The 17,026-nt window shown below is 51.6% G+C and overlaps 1 protein-coding gene across 1 annotated transcript in view; it reads left to right on the top strand.

The window, feature by feature from the left end:
• Mertk (MER proto-oncogene, tyrosine kinase) overlaps nt 1-17,026 on the top strand; it is a 108,734-nt gene that overhangs the window by 54,467 nt on the left and 37,241 nt on the right. The window contains exons 6-8 of the mRNA XM_047523035.1: nt 1,590-1,705; nt 6,514-6,697; nt 12,206-12,357. Of these exons, the coding sequence (XP_047378991.1) occupies nt 1,590-1,705; nt 6,514-6,697; nt 12,206-12,357 (452 nt within the window). The remainder of the gene's footprint in view (nt 1-1,589; nt 1,706-6,513; nt 6,698-12,205; nt 12,358-17,026) is intronic.

Here is a 17,026-nt window from a genome sequence, read left to right as displayed (position 1 = left end):
GTCCCCGGTCCGTCCTCCCACCACACCTAGCCCAGGCCTCGCGTGGCCTGGTCTTGCTGGCCACAGCCTCCTGGAGCAGGGCATTCCTGTCCCCTTTGTACAGAGGACTGTGCTTGGAGCAGGGATGTGATAGCGGCAGCCCACACCTGGGCAGGTGGTGGCCGTCTCCCAGGCCCGCAGGCACACCCGCCAGTCTGTATTCGTCCCTCACAGTGGGCCTCCCGCGTCCTGGCCAGGGACACACGCTCTGAGCTCAAGTCCTTCTATTGCTTATTACCCCTCCGAGACCTGTGTCCAGTTCTTAACTTCTCTGTGCAGTTTCCTCCTCTGTCCGTAGGAATCGTAAGGCCACCTCTCTAATCGGGTTCTAACAAGGATCAAATGGCACGAAATGTCCTATGGTAACACGCGAGAATGCGGGTCATCGTCTTTGTTATGTTAGATTTTATTGACAATTAAATTTAGCACAAAAAGAGAAGACGCCCCAAACCTCAGATCCTCCTCGCGCCCTAATCGAGATGGCCTCCTCGTGCCCTAATCGAGATGGCCTCCTCGTCTCCTAATCGAGATGGCCTCCTCGTCTCCTAATCGAGATGGCCTCCTCGAGCCGTAATTGAGATGATGGCCTCCTCATCCCCCAGGCCTCCCAGCTGGGTCATTGCAGGAATGTTCTTGGACACGAACCCCTCCCCCAGCAGAAGCAGTCGCCCTTTCCCCTGTGTCCTAGAGGAAAGCTGCTCCCTACACACACACACACACACACACACACACGTGCGCACACACAGGCCATGGCTCCCTCTGGTCGACACACAGGGCCCTCCTATCGGTGGTTGTTTTAGTCAGCTCTTGCACTGTGGTGACCAGAATCCCATTGAGAACAGCCTGGGGAGGGAGAGTTTATCTGGGGCTCAGGGTTTTGGAGGTCTCCGTCCACAGGTGGCCAACTCCATTGCTCTGGGCCCGAGTGAGGCGGAACATCATGGCGGAAGGGTTGGTGGAAGAAGGCAGCTCCCGACTCGGCAACCAGGAGACAGCTTTGCTCACCAGGGACAAAAATCTAAGCTCCAAAGACATGTGACCCACCTTCTCCAGCCACACCTACCTGCTACAGCGACCACCCAGTTAACCCACGTCTGTGGATTAATCCACTGATTAGGTCACACCTCTAATAATCTCTCGTTTTCCTTGGACACCTCATATCCAGACCATCATGGTGCGGACGTGGGCCTCCCGCACCGGGCTGTGCGTCCGCAGGCGGGACTGTGGCTCTCGTCCCCTTCCTTGCCTCAGCGCCCAGCCAAGCACACAGGCAGGGTCAAGAATACGCACGCAGTGCAGGACACGAAGCTCTGCTTGTTTCCTCCGGGATGAGGAGAATGGCCAAGGCCCACTTCTCAGGCCCAGATGGAGCCATCCCATGGCTGGAAGGCTGTCTGCGGACTAGACATTGCCCTCCAGTCCAGGGCGGCTCCTCTTGGAAACGGGTGTCCTCTGTGCTGACCTCAAGACACTTAGAGTGGTGTAGGGCGATTGTCGGGTGGCTTTGGCCTCTGGCTCCTGACTGTGCTTGTGCCTCTGTGTTCACCTAGCACTTCCCTCCCCGCCCACGGAAGTCAGCGTGCACAACAGCTCGGCTCACAGCGTCCTCATCTCCTGGGTCCCGGGTTTTGACGGATACTCCCCATTCAGGAATTGCAGCATCCAGGTAAACCTCGGGGGAGGCGGGAAGGAGCCCAGGGTGCTCTGCAGGGTGCCCCACGGGCCCTGCCTCCCGAGCCCGCTCTGCGGGCTTTCCCTGCCGGGGCCACAGTGCCTGCCTCCCCACCCTTGTCCACGGTGTGCTTCCTTCTCGTTCCTGGTCCAGGACCCAACTGGAAAAGAGGCTTGTTTCCAAGGCTCTCACTAAGTTGCTTAGGGCCTCCTTAAGTCGCCGAGGCTGGCTTTGAATTTGCGATGCTCCTGCCTCAGTCTCCTGAGCCATTGGGATCACAGTCACCACACCTGGCCCCAGAATTCATTTTTAATCACAAAAACACATTCCTAAATGAGGACTGGCCTGTGACCAAGCATTCAGGAGGCCAGCCACGCCCTACCGGGACTCCTCCTGGGCTGGTGCTGGGAAGGGCCAACGGGCCAGTAGCAGACAGGTCACCTGTTGCAGGAGTAGACAGTGTCTCCCCGGGGACCCTGGGGATTACAGGCCTTGGGGACTCTTGAGCCATTTTTAACCACTACCTACAATTGGCCTGAAAGAGTGCTGTTAGAAATGGAGGCCGGTCCTCCCCAAATGGTACCTTGTCCTGATGTGAGCTCTGCTCGCCAGCATTCCTTTCATAAAAATGGAAACAGTGGCGTTAACACTAGGTTTACCAAGTGGCCACAAGGGCCCAGGGACTTGGCCGACACCTGACTGGAAGCACAGAGGGCCTCCTCCCCGTCCCGAGCGGCAGGAGGGGAACTGCAGTCCCGGGAGCTCTGATCCCCAGAGTGGAGCTGGGGGCCATCTGCTCTGCGGCCTGGGGGCACCTGCGTGGAGCAGGCCCAGCCCCAGCGGGCGTCAGCTGCAGCCGCTTGTCACCCACAGGGCAGGGACAGTGCTGTTTCCTGAATGCCCAGTCTTATTACTTAAAAGCCTCCCAACCTGATGTAGGCCAGCCGTCCTGCCCACGCAGAGAAGGGGCTCCTGAAGATCCGTGTCAGCCAGATGTTTTTGATGGCAAACAGAATCAGCGTCTCTGCCCTCCGTTCCTTCTACTCTTACCTAACAGCTGTTCCCTCTCTGAGGAATAAGCATCATCCCTAAAAATGGCCTCCCCCTCCCACCACCACACCTGGCTTCATTCTTCCTCTTTTTCAGGTCAATTTAGAATTTTTATTATTAAAACAAAGCTTTAAAAATTTCAGTAGAAAATTTAGGTTCCTGTATTTTGGCTTTGTTGAAGAGTAGGCAACATTTTTTTTTTTTTTTTTAAACCAGAGTCAATTAGCATTGTCCAAAAATATCAATCTGTTTACCATATTAAAATTTAAGAACCTTTCTCAACAAAGTAAACGTGAAAAAATAATAAAGAGACAAGTCACAAGTGGGAGAAGATACTATTGTAAAGTAATAATCAGAAGATTTTAAAAATAAAGGCGAATCAGTAAGAAATGCAAGATTGACTCAATTGAAAAATTGTGGGGAATATAAATGAGGCTTGTACTGAAGAAGAAACGTAAGAAAAAATTATTAGAAATCAGACAAAAAACTTAAATCAACATGACACAAATACCATTTAACATCCATTCTATTGCCAAAACTATGTAATAATACCAAATGTTAGAAGAGATGTGACCACAGAGAAGCTCTTATACGTAAGACTATAAATAAGTGCAAATATTAAATATTTTCAAGAATCTAGCATTGTGACCTAATCTGGCTTAATTCTTGTCCACCTGTTTTTATAAACCTCCCAGGTACCAGTGAGGTATCAGCAGGGATAGTCTCTTTTGTGTGTGTGTGTGTGTGTGTGTGTGTGTGTGTGTGTGTGGCTTTGTGGGTGGGTATAGGCTGTGTCTGTGTGTCTGTGTTACTAGGAATTAAACCCAACGCCTCATGCATGCGAGGTAAGCACTCTGCCAACTGAGCTTTATCCCCAGACCGCCTCCGTTTTTTAAGACACTTTATTTTGGAGGTTCTTTTTCTTTTCTGTAACAGTGACCCATCTAAATATACAATCGAATGTTTTGAGGATATTCACAACCATACCACTATCTAATTGTATTACAGTCATAAGAGAATAATTTGTGGTTTCCTATGATAGGTCTTTTTGATTTTGGTTATCAGCATCTTGCTGGCGTAATGAGTTGGGAGGTATGCTTTATTCTCCAATTTCTTGGAGGAGTTTGTGAAAGAAATATTTTATTCTTTTTAAAAATTTCTAATGAGTCCATCAGCAAAGCCATCTGATCCTGGGCTTTTCTTTGTGGGAAGTTTTTTGAATATTAGCTCAATGTTTTTACTTGGTATAGGTCTGCTCCGATTTCTATTTCTTCTTGAGTCAGTTTTGAGTCAGTGTGTTTCTAGGAATTTGATCATTTCATCTAAGTTATCTAATTTGTGGGTCTACAGTTGTTCATAGTATTCCGCCCACCTGGGACCAGCCCTTTTTAATAGGCTCTTTGGGTTGCTTTCCCCTGTGAGGGTGGTTCACTCCAGGCAGGCTGAGGAGGCCCTCCCCACACCTTGGGGAGGGGGTCTCTGGGTAGACGTGAGGTGGGAAAGGACGGCTGGAAGGACTGATGACACCCAGCCCCCCAAAGGTGGGGGATGATCACACACAAGCTCCCCTGTCCTGTCTGTGCTGTGGTTTTGTGCGTGGGAAGTGTCATCCTGGGGCCACCCATCCCGGGGCCGGTGGTGCTGGATGTGGTTTTCTGTCCTTGTCCCACCAGTTAGCTCAGCCTCCCTTCCTGTCCTCCTCTCCAGCTAGCTCAGCCTCCCTTCCTGTCCTCCTCTCTGTCTGCATCAGGACCACTAGATTTGGCAAATACGAATACAGGGCACCAGTGGTCTGCGATTCACCTGTACTAAAAATTATCTGAAATTCATATTTAGTCGAGCATCCTTTATTTTCTTTAGCAGTCCTGGATTAGTGGGAATGGCTCCAGAAGTTTCCCTTGTATATTTTACTGATTAAGAGTGACTCCCATCCCTACAGCAACCAAGTATGGCCGTGTGCTCTGCTACAGTTTTAAACTCTGACTTGGTAACAAATGAATGTTCTGGACGAGGTTCAGGTCCCCGCGCTGGCGGGCACACCCTCTGGCTTCCTTGGGTCTTGACGTTAGTTCCTTTCTTCACTCATTTCGGGGCCACAGGCTCCATTTCTAATTTTAACTCTCGCACATATTTTTGCCAGTTCAGGCCCTGGGTTCCCCCAGGGCCCACTGAGAAGGACGGTTCCAGAAGCCCGTCTCCTTCCAGGGACATGGTGCCTGGAGACGCTCCACCTGTAGCTCTGGAAGCCGGGTGGGGACAGAGCCAGGTTCATTCTAGAGGCTGGTCACAGGAAGAGTGTGTGCCTGTTCCAGCGCGAGGAAACAGTCACTCCTGCCAGCAGCCACCCCAGATAAGCACAGGGTCCCCACCACAGGCTCCGGGGATGACGGTGTCTTCCTGCCACACACGGGATCTGAGTCAGAGGTGGGCTCGGCCCACCGGGAAGTGGAATTCCAGAATGCTTATTTACAGCCTGCTGCCCTGCATTTCAACCCGAATCCTGAAATGACGGCATCGTGCGTCCACATCCCACGAGTGCACACCCCTTATTAAGGGCCATCAGTACATTTTGTGAAGATTTTTTTTTTTTCCCAAATTGCTTTTGGTTTTACACAATACTCTCGGTCTTTTCAGATTTTATAAATAGAAGTTTTGTAGAAATTTGGAAAAACACAGGTAGTGGAGAAAAAGAAAAACTTCTCTAACCCATTCTCAATAGGAGGAACACTTGAGGGGAAGGAAGTAGGCTTCGGCCCAGGCCTGGATTTTTGCTGGGCCTCTTGCCGGTGCACGTGGAGATTTGGAGAGGGATGTGGGGAGACTTTGGGAGTGTGGGGGGGAAGAGGTGAGGAAATATGTGTTTAAAGGAGATTTGGAGAAAACTTCTAGACGGAAGTAAATGACCCTTTGCTGGATCTCCCCTCAACAATGCCATAACTTACGTGACCTTGTATGCTTCTGGATCGCGTTTCTATTTGAGCACAGAAGGGAAAGAATAAGGTGCACACTACGGAAATGATCCTCAAGACAAGAGTGGGGATTCTCAGGTGACATCACAGAAGGGACATAAATTCACAGAAACGAAACCAAGGAATCCATCTTCCAAAGGAGGATCTGGGAAGCACTGTCTGTAAAGGGCCCCGGGGGAAGCGTTTTAGGCTGCCCGTCAGATGCAGGGTCTGGCCCGTGTTGCATATTCTATGAAACAGCCGGAAGACGAGATCAAGAATTGAGGGCCTGGTGGCGCACACCTAGAATGCAGAGACTTGGGAGGCTGAGGAAGGAGGATGGCAAGTTCAAAGCCAGCCTCAGCAACTTAGCGAGGTCCTAAGCAACTTGGTGAGACCCTGTCTCAAAATGAAAAAAAGGACTGGGGAGGTGGCTCAGGGGTTAAGCACCCCTGGGTTCAGTCCCCAAAACAAAAAAGTTAATAACAATCATAGCTGAGGTGGGCCTGGGACAGGAGGGAGGACTTACTTATTCCATTCCCTAGTAGGTGTGAGCTGTAATTGTAACATAGTGACCCTTGGTCGCCATGTTAGCTGCCGCAGGAGAAGCCTCGGGACAGGCCTCTTCCCACAGCGGAGGGCTGCAGGGTAGTGTGAGCAAGGGTCACAGTGCTGGTGCAGAGGTTGTGTGTCCCTGAAAGGAGGCTCATCCACCCCGTTGCCGAGGAAGGGCCACGCTCTGAGGACGGGTGGCGCCCCCCACCGCCTGGCTGACGCTGGTGCCCGTCTCCTCTCTTCACTCAGGTCAAGGAGATGGACCCGCTGGGTAACGGCTCACTCATGACCTTCTACACCTCGGCTACTCCGCATCTGTACCAGATCCAGCAGCTGCAGGCCCTGGCTAATTACAGCATCGGTGTGTCCTGCATGAACGAGATAGGCTGGTCTGCGGCCAGCCCTTGGGTTCTGGCCAGCACCACCGAGGGAGGTAATTCCTGGGATGACCGTGGCCATTTCCCCAGTGCTGTGTGACTGCTCAGGCCTTTCCCAGGGGCCTGGCTTTCCGTGTTCACTCGAGTTACTTTCCGTGCTTACACAGTTATTACTCATAGCATTAAACTCAAGCAGCGGGTGGCACGGGTCTGGCTAGCACTCAGGAGCACCCATGAGGTGCCCGGAACCCGCAGATACCTTCCAGGCCCTTCCGTGTGAGGGCCAACCATGTGCACTAGGTACTATCTAAATCATCTGGCTCAAAGCAAATTTTGTTTACCTCTTCACACTTTAATGATCATCTCTGTGTGGCTTTTGATTTCAGATTTTTCTCCCTTTCTGTGAACATTGGCATGACCATGGCAGCTCTGTCCCCCTCGGATCCTGCAGTTTCCCCTGTCCCCAGTTCAGAGTCCTCACTCGCACAGACTCTGCCCTGCCTGTTTCCCTCCCTGTATGGTCAGCGTTGCAACCAGTACAGGGGGAGAGACAGGTCTGGATCTGAAATTTCGCGGGTTTAAGGACTGGGATTTAACTAGATTAGAAATCAACTCTACAGCCGGGCACGGTGGAGCACACCTGTTACCCAGCAGCTCAGGAGACTGAGGCAGGAGGATGGGGAGTTCAAAGCTAGCCTCAGCAACTCAACAAGGCCCTAGGTGACTTAGGGAGACCCTGTCTCTAAATAAAATTTAAAAGGGCTGGGAAGGTGGCCCAGTGGTTAAGCGCCCCTGGGTTCAATCCTGGGTACAAAGAAGGAAGGAAGGAAGGAAGGAAATCAATACTAGAAGATCTCTGGAATAGTGACACCCAGTTTAGTTCAGTTGAGGCCAGAGAACACAATCTGAACCACCCGGCTCCTTTCACATGTACTGGGACCTGTTTTAGGGCCCTGAGTGTGGCGTCTTGGTGACCAAGTTGCTGTGACAGTGGGGTAGACCTCCACGTGCCATCTGGTCCAAGTGAGCTGATGGTGGTTCCCTCCTGTGTTCCTGCTGGGCTTTTCTATCTGTTGCATCAACGTCTCTCTCTACAGGTGGCGGATACTTTGTTTTTACTAATCTATCTGCACAGACACAGAACGCAGCTTGCTTGGGGCAGGGGAGGTTGAGCCCGGGCCTCACGCGTGCTGAGCACCTGTCTTCCGCCGAGCCGCACCCCCCGCCCCCACGTTGCTTTCTAATCCACTCAGTCTCTGCCTTGAAATCCGGGCGTTTATTCCATCCGAGTGCAGTGGGTACACTGAGGTCAGCACGTTCTCTCTGTTCTCTGTGTGATTTGTCCCCTTTTTCTTCCTTCTTTGGGGTTAGTCAAATATTTTTATGTTCCTATTTTATCTCCTTTGTTGGTTTTTGGGCCATAACTCTCTCTGTTCTTTGCTGCTGCTGTTGTTTTTAGGAACAGATTTTATTTTTATTTGTTCTTTTTAGCTATACATGACAGAGAGTCTATTCTGATATATTTGTACAAACATGGAGTGTATCTTATTCTAATTAGGACCCCAGTCTTGTGGATGTACACGCTGTTGAGATTCACTGGGGGTAGTCATATATGAACACAGGAAAGCGATGTCCAATTCCTTCCACTGTCTTTCCTATTCCCAGCCCCCTCCCTCCCCTTCATTCCCCTTTGTCTAATCCAATGAACTTCTTTTCTCCCCCCACCCCCACCCTGCCACCTTTATTGTGAGTTAGCATCCACATATCAGAGAGAGTATTCAGCCTTTGATTTTTTTGGGGGGGATTGGTTTATTTCACTTAGCATGATAGTGTCCAGATCCACCCATTTGCCAGCAATTCCCAAAATTTCATTCTTCTTAATGGCTGAGTAATATTCCATCGTGTATCTGTACCACCTTTCCTTTACACATTCATCTGTTGAAGGGCACCTACGTTGTCCCATAGCTTGGCTATTGGAATTGAGCTGCTGTAAACATGGATTGACTGTGTCACTGTCGTATGCCAATGTTAAGTCCTTTGAGTGTACACTGAGGAGTGGGATCAGTGTTCCCTTTAGGATCTGCTGCTATGTGCTTGACGGACCGCAGCTTAGCTTCTAGGGATTGATGCCACTTTGTGCTCAGGAGCCTGAGCTAGGATAGTTCTGTTTTTCTTCCTTCCCTGTTTTTGCCATTGTTGCCATACTGTTTTATTTCTAAGCATGTTATAAACATCCTGCATTGTTCTTTTTTGCTCAGTCATTAATCTAGGCAGGGTAATCTAAGAAGGAAAAACATACATGAGCCCGTATGGTCACCGTTTCTGATGGTATTCATTTTTTGGTGTAGACCCCTATTTCACCTTCTGTATTTTCTTCCTTCCGGAAGGACTCTTCATCATTTCTTATGGTGCAGATCTGCTGGTGGGAGATTCAGCTGCTGTATGTCTTCGGAGAATTATTTTACCTTTGAAGTAAATATTTATTTTATATTTTTTGGCTTGTGTGTGTGTGTATTGTACGTGGGATTGAACCCAAGGCTGTGTGTGCTAAGTGTGAGCTCTACCACTGAGCTACACTCTCACCCGGCCTTCATTTTGGAAAGATATTAGAATAGAATTCTATATTCCCAGTTTCTTGGTTGTTATGTTTGTTTGGTTCCTTAGGGGACCCTAAAGTGTTGTCCCCCTATCTTTTTACTTACATTGTTTCCAGAATGAAATCTAGTGATCAACCTAATTTTGTTCCCCTGTATGTAATGTGTACTCTGCCTGTTTCTCCTCAGTCACTGATTTTATGTGATTTAGTGTGATTATGAATTAAGCATGATTTTATTAACATTCCTTGCACTTGAAGTGTGTCAAAGTTGTTTTTCTTTTTCTTTTTTTGTAGTTTGCATCAAATATGGCCATTTTTGAAGAAATAATGGCCAAAATTTTTGTCTCTTTCTTAAAATATGTTTCATGACTCTAGTTAACTTTTAGACCATACAGAATATAGTCATAACTGTTTTACTGTCCTTCTTTGCTAGTTCTAAGATCTGTGTGTTTCTGGGGTGACTTCAATTGATCCATATATACTTTGACCATGGGTAGTATCTCTTTTTGTGCCTGCTAATCTTTGATTGGATCACCAACAATGACAACTTTACAATGAAGCTAGATACTCCTACCAGTACTGAGCTTGATTTGGGGGATGAGCAAATTCACTGGGACTCTGTGAGCATGGCTTGGGGTCTTCTCTGATCCCTGGATTGGGCAGTGACCCAAGGGTTTGTTTTAGACACCCTGGAGTGTCAAGATTGGCGTTTTTTTCCTCTGTAGCCACCCAGTTCCTCAAGAAGAGGCGTCCTCCGTCCCCTGCCCCAGGACTATGAACGTGGCTGCCAATGTTCTGGGAGACACATAGGGGGGCACCCCCTCTTTGGGGTACAGGCTTCCACTTTTTTCTCCAGTGTTCGATCTGCCCCTCACCAAGCCTTCCCTCTGCTGGTGCCTGAGGCCAGCAGCTTTTCAATATGGAGAGTAAACCCCGCTTCTTGAGGGAGTACTTGGCTGATGGGGGCAGAGGTAGATGAACCTCCAGAGGCAACTGCCTTCTAATCAGACTTTCCGTCCATCTTCCCAGACCTTCCCAGCGTAGTACCTGTGCCCTCGGCCACTGAGCGGCTCCAGCTTCTTTGGGGAGAATAGACTTGCTGAGTAACACCTTTCTCAGCTCTCAAACGTGTTGCAATTTCTCTTCCACCATTGATGACTTTGTTTTTTTCTTTTTGGTACCAGGGAGTGAACCAAGGGGTGCCTAACCATTGAACCACATCCCCAGCCCTTTTTACATTTTTTTTTTTTTGAAGTTGTAAATGGGCACAATATCTTTACTTATTATTTTTATTTGGTGCTGAGGATCGAACCTCATGCATGCTAGATGAGCATTCTACCACTGAGCCACAAACCCAGCCCCTTTATTTTATTTTGAGACAGGGTCTCACTCAGTTCCTCAGGGCCTTGCTAAGTTGCTGAGGCTGGCTTTGAACCTGTGATCCTCCTGCCTCAGCCTCCTGAGCTGCTGGCATGACAGGCGTGTGTCGCCACGCCCGGCTACCATGGACTACTTCTTGCCTGGAAATTCCTTTTGTCATGTTGAGGGGTTTTAGGAGGAAGCAGACATGCTCATCCAGAAATCCTGCAGCAGACTGCAAGGTGTGTGTCTGGCCCAGTAGACAGAGCATGGCCGAGTGGTTTTTCCCAAGCAGCACTGCCCTCTACCTTCCCTCTACCAGAATCAGCAGAAATGAGGAGGGTCATGGTGGGTTTCTTCTTTTATTTTGCCTTGTTTTCCTTTCCAAGTCATCCAAATACAACTACAGGCAATAGTCTGGTGTATATTATTCCAATTTTTAAATTCCTTCTCTGTATAAACACTTTTTATTTCTAAAATGAATCCAGATGTACTTCTTTACAATCCCCCTGTTGGATTTTTTTTTAATATCAATACACATAATACACCTAGTTCTTTTCAGTGGCTGGGTAGTTAGTATGCCATTGTAAAATGTATCAAAATTTATATTATAATCTTTGACTGATATTTATTCCCATTATACTGCAATGAATATACCTTCAGCTATAGATTAAATTCCTGGAAATAAAATTCTTGGTCAAAGAGCATGTTTTTATTTTAACAGACGCAGTCAAGTTCTTCACTCCCCAAGTACTGTAATGAGGGTCTTGACTGGGGTCCTAAATTACCTTATGCACACATACACCCCCACACACTCATCTCACACACACAGAGCTGGCCTCCTGCGTCCATGGGTTCAGCATCCTCAGACTGAACTAACCACGGATCAAAGACACTTGAGAAAGTAATTGCAGCTGTGCCGACGGGGCGCAGATCTCTTTGGCGTCGTTATTCCCTGAGCGATGCAGTGTGACGAGTGTCTGCTGAAGGCATCCTGAGCCGCCTAGAGGTGACTGAATGCCAGCGGCAGCGTGTGGGTGTCCCTCTGCAGTCCCACGTATCGTCAGCGGGACTTGAGCGTCCTGGGCGTTGGGCCCGGGTGGTCCTGGAGGCACCAGCTTGCAGACGCTGAGGGACGCCCAGCACGTCTCCCTGCCAGCTGATGGTCTCCGTCCAGACCAGTCACCTGCCTCTGGAGGTCGCGCAGTAGCCGCATCCGGGCCTCAGTAGAGTTCCCTGCCCTGACACCGTAGATGCCGCAGAACTCTCTGCAGTCGCCCCGGGCCTGGGCCGCCCTCAGGTGTCTATGGAGGCCACCGTTGGGGCCCCTGCGTGCCCCATGCCTCCTGCCCGCCCTTCCGTCCTCCCCATTGGTGCTTGTGGCCTCTTAGCTTCAGAGGGAGTCTTGAGGCCCCCACGGCCTGAACCACGTGCTGGCTGGAGCGGGAGGGCTATTTCCTGCCCTTACCTGGACAGGAGATGGGAGTCGGTCCTTGGTCCCCATCTCTGTGCTTTCCATGGAACCCGTGCAGGCCCGACCCTGGGAGGCCGGAGAGTGGACCGGCCAGCGAGTCCTTGCCGTCTTCATCTCGCTTCCTTTTCTTTGCAGCACCATCAGTGGCCCCTTTAAACGTCACCGTGCTCCTGAACGAGTCCAGTGGTAACATGGACATCAGGTGGACCACGCCTCTGATCGCTCGGCAGGCGGGGGAGCTGGTGGGCTTCCGGATATCACACGTGTGGCAGAGCGCGGGGACGTCCGTAAGTCAGACCCGAGTGCCCCTGTCATCCCCTTTGACCTGCTGATTCAACTGTTTCAGAAGCTTCAGTTTTGCCAGGAGAAGACCTGGCGCGATGGCGTGGGGCCGGGCACCTCTGGGGTGACTTGAATGTTAGAGGTGACTGAACGGCTGGAAAGTTCTGGAAAGTTCTGCGGAGCGGCAGGGCTTTCCCCTCCTGCGCTCCTCAGGCAGGTGTGGGTTCAGCAGATAGTTCGGGGGCACCTCCTCTGCTGTCACCTGCCTTCCCATCAGGAGGACAGTGAGGGCCACCCAGGAAATCACAGGGCGCTGTGGGCCTGAGCCATCGGGCAGCTCAGATCTTCTTGGAAGTCACCGTAGATTCTTCCCTGAGGAAGGCTGTCAGGGAAGACCCTCAGCCTCAGAGGATAAGCCTCAGAGGGCCTGGCAGGTGGCACTCAGGGCCCCGCAAGCAGTGCTGCACCAGCCGGGTGGCACCAGACCGCAGGGCAACATGATGGGCCCAGGGGTGGCTCGTGTGGTCGAGGATCCATGAGAGCCGTGGGTAGTGGGCAGCAAACAAGCCCTCCTCGGTGCAGCTGCCCCTAGCCCTGCTGCGGCCACCCGACCTCCCTCGTGGCCTGGGTGACCCATCCCAGGATGGCTCAGGGCCCGGGAGGCTAGGCCTTATAGATTGGCAAGTCCTGCAAGGATGTGCAAAGGTGCTGGAGGCCCATGGCAGACTGTCCCTCCCAGCAAAGTGGCACTTGATCTGGGCTCGTGTTAGTTGGGGGTCAGAATGAAATTTATTGTGAGGATCTGGCTCCCGCAGTCCCAGAGCTGAGCTGTCTGCAGGCTGGAGCCCCAGGGAGCCAGGGCTGGGGTTCGGGTCTGGAAGCCTGAGAACCAGGGGAGCCAGCGACACAGACCTCGGGCTATGGCCAGGGAAGACCACACGTCAGGTTCCTCCTCCCGCGCCCTTTCCTCCAGGGTATGGGGCAGTGTCCACTCACTGGGGAGGGCCTTCTGCTCTGCTCAGTCTTCTGGTCTCACCTGGAAACATCCTCACAGACATACCCAGAAATGATATCTAGCCAAAGAGCCAGGCGCCCACACCCCCTCAAGGTGATAGAATGAACCGCCACAGCTTGGGATGCTTTTGACAGATGGAAGTGGTGGGTTTCAGGTGGGAAAAGATGTCATGAAGGAGCTGTCGGTGCAGTGGCCTTGAGGGGCTCAGGACCCCCTGAGAAGCCCGGAACCTGCGTCCTTTATGACAGTATGGAAGGAGGCGGAGCTGGACTGGGGAGCTGTGACCCCAGTGTGCACAGCGTGGACGTCAGGCTGAGGCAGATAGAACTTGTGGGTGGCCAGGGAGCCGCAGAGGCCTGAGCCCAGGCGTAGGACGTGAGGCTTACGGATTATGGATGTGGATTATGTTCGTTTTTTGTTTATGGATAATAAAATTGAGTTTGTTGATATAAATAGCCTTCAAATCTGCCTACATTCCAGAGCCTCTAAAAAGAGTAGCCAGGGAGCTCAGCAGCTGGCTTCCTGTCTTGAGAGCTCCTTCCTGTCTTGGGAGGTTTTCTGGCTTACAGAGACTGCATATGGCAAATGTCAGGGAGGTTCACTTTGAATACTGGGACACGCTCGCTACCAGGCAAAGCAGGGGGAGGTGCATCAGCACGTCAGGTGGCTCCTGCCTTCTACCCCAAGGCTGGGAGGAGCCAGTTAGCCCAGTAACGACTCTCCAGCGTGAGTGCTCATTTCATCCACAAGAGCATCGGCTGGAAGGACTGGCTCCCCAGGGCCCCAGCATCCTTCCTGAAGACCCCTGCTGCCGGAGGAACCCAGGGCCCAAGACAGCAGGGGAGGCAGCTGGGGGACGGAGCCTGGGTGTGGCTGGGTGGGCAGCCTCCAGACAGGGCCCCTCGCCAACAGGGCTGGCTCTTCTTTACCATGAGGACGGAAAGCTCCCTTTGTGTGGCCGGGACCCTGGTCCCTCTAGCCCTGGTGAGAGACTCCTCTTAGCATGTTCGTGACACGTGCGCAGGGCGTTGCACAGACGTGCTCCAGCTTTGGCAGGAGAGGGGGCAGGGTGAATGGTGAACAGCCCGCCCTTGGATGATGGGCTGGACTTTGTTCCAATCTTTTTTTGGGGGGTGGGTATAGGAATTGAACCCTGGGTGCCTCACCACTGAGCCACTTCCCCAGCCCTTTATTTTTATTTTTTTATTTTGAGACAGGATCTTGCTAAGTTGTTTAGAGCCTCGGTACATTGCTGAGGCCGGCCCTGAGCTTGTGATCCTTCTGCCTCAGCCTCCCGAGCCACTGATTTTTTTTTTTTTTTTTTTTTTTAAGATTTCAGTATGAAACTTTCAACACGCCATGATATTTTTGGCACATGGTGATTTTACTTCACCGTCTGTGGTGCGGTGGGCCGGCTGGCATGACTACTGGTCTCTCAGGTCCTTCGGGGTGACTGTGCCAGGCCTGGGTCGGCCGTGGACGCCAGGGGCCCGTTCTGCCTTGCCGTTGTTCGCTGGGTGCTCTGCACTTGGTGACGACCTAGAGCGTCTCTGGCAAGGGGAGCGAGGGGGACAGGACAGCTGCAGCGCTGCGGCGGCTGGTCTGGTCCAGCTGTGCTCCGCGTGCCCTGGCAGAGAGCCCTGGAAACAGAGGTGCCCAGGCCTTCCTCGCCCACTCTCCATCACGTATCAGAACTGCTTTTCCGCGAGGAGCCCTGGGGTTTCTCCGCCTCTTTCCCGCCTGTCAGGAAGCCATGTTCTGGCAGCCGCAGGCAATGCAAGTAGAGGGAAGGGGAAGGGGCCGGGTCCGCGTTCTGCCTAGGCGGTGGTGCTGACCCTCGTGGGCGTCAGGCAGGGAGAGAAGGACTGTCTTCCAGGCCTTTCCCCAGGCCCTTGTGCCGGCTGCCGCCGATCACCGGCATCTCCCGGATGGCAGGCAGGGGCGTCACATGCCTGTCGAGAAGCTCAGCGCTTGTGGCTCAGTGGGCGAGGAATGCCCTTCCTCTGCTGGCAGAAGACGGGGGTCACCCGCAGACACGTGAGCGGCCCGAGGCCAAGCTGGCGGGTCGAAAGAGCTGCAGGGCCCCTTTGTTCCTCTCCTCCGGGCGTGACGAGGCCACTTCTCTGGAGCCGAGGCATGTGAAGCGCAGCAGCGACGAGAGCTTTAGGAGTGACAGTGGCCTAATGCGCCAAGTGCTACCAGCGTCCAGCTGTGCGTGCTCTCAGGCCGGTCCCCTCCACTGTGAGAGCCATTCTGCCACAGTTAGGGCTGTGACCCTCCCCGTCACTCGCCTCCCTGCAGAGGCCGATCACCAGCAGGACGGTCATCTGCTGCACCCACCCTGTACTGGTGCATCATGTGGTCTAGTGACCGCAGAAGACTTAGTGGCTCACGTTCCTTTGGGAACAGGCTCTGAGGCAGATGAGCTTCTGGCGCATAAGGAGCAACAGGAGGCCGGGGGAAACGGGAGAAGTCGGGGCAGGGAGGCAAGCCCCCCGTGCAGAGGGGGGTTTGCCAGGAGCCGTCCGTCATCCACCTCCAGAGCACCTTCTCCCGGGGGACCCGCTCCCGCACAGCTCCGCCACTCGAAGCCGCCCTTTCCTTTCCATTTTTAGAGAACTGTTGCTGAAGCTGCTTCTCCATGCAAGGCTGGGGAATTGCACATTTTTGAAACTTCTTGCTTTTGACTATAGTGAGAGTGGGCCTTGTGTGTGCAGCCTCAGAACTTTTCAGAAGGGTCTTTGGGTGAGTTTGTACTTATGCAAAAGGTGTACCATGTTGTCGTAGACCAAGAACCTTCTGGTCTTCACTGTAGGATATTAACTGCATCTCAGTGAAGATTTCTACTTTTTTCTTTTCCTTTTATTTGGTACTGGGAATTGAACCCCCGGGTGCTTAACCACTGAGCCTCATTCCCAGCCCCTTTTTGTATTTTATTTTGAGACAGGGTCTCGCTAAGTTGCTGAGGCTGGCTTTGAATTGGCAATCCTCCTGCCTCAGCCTCCAAGCCTCTGGGACTACGGGTGTGCACCCTGTGCCTGGCTGATTTCTATCTTTTTAAATTCTATTTTTCTTGATACCCTTGCCTTCCAAAACAGAGCTCAAAATCCAGAGGTAAGGAGCAAGTACATACCTGTTCATGTTTGAAGTCAGAGCCCTGTCTTGCTCATCTTCAAACTGTCTGCACATGGGGCCTTGAACTTACTTTATAGGCATTCTGGACCCAATGTGTGAACTCAGACATGCCATCCAAGCCAGCTGGAGAAATTCTGTGAATGTGTCCTCTGATGAAATGTGGACTAGTATTTCCCACCCCATCCCTGTTCCGCTACATGAAGAGAGAATTCATTCAGCAAATAACTATATGAACTATTGCACAGTAAAGCCCCCTCTTGAAGACCCAGGGTATGTACTGGCAAGTTCAAAACTCTAATGTTCTGTAGCAAGTTAGTTTTGACCCAGGATTGCCCACACATTAGGTAGGACTCACGTTTTTTTATGTGGTAGGGATTATGACTCTAATGCTGGTTTAATCTGTTTGTAAAGGACAGAGATCTTAGCAGGAAGTCCTACAGCAGAAATTACTGTGGCCTTGAAAGTGACTTCCTTACAGACCCAGAGAAGCTGCACTGCATGAAACCATTCCTTGGACTCTGCCT

The sequence above is a fragment of the Sciurus carolinensis genome, chromosome 13, assembly GCF_902686445.1.
Source record: "Sciurus carolinensis chromosome 13, mSciCar1.2, whole genome shotgun sequence".
Classification (NCBI taxonomy): Eukaryota; Metazoa; Chordata; class Mammalia; order Rodentia; family Sciuridae; genus Sciurus; species Sciurus carolinensis.
The sequence above is the reverse complement of the archived record's forward strand: the minus strand, read 5'-3'. Positions and strand labels throughout refer to the sequence as shown.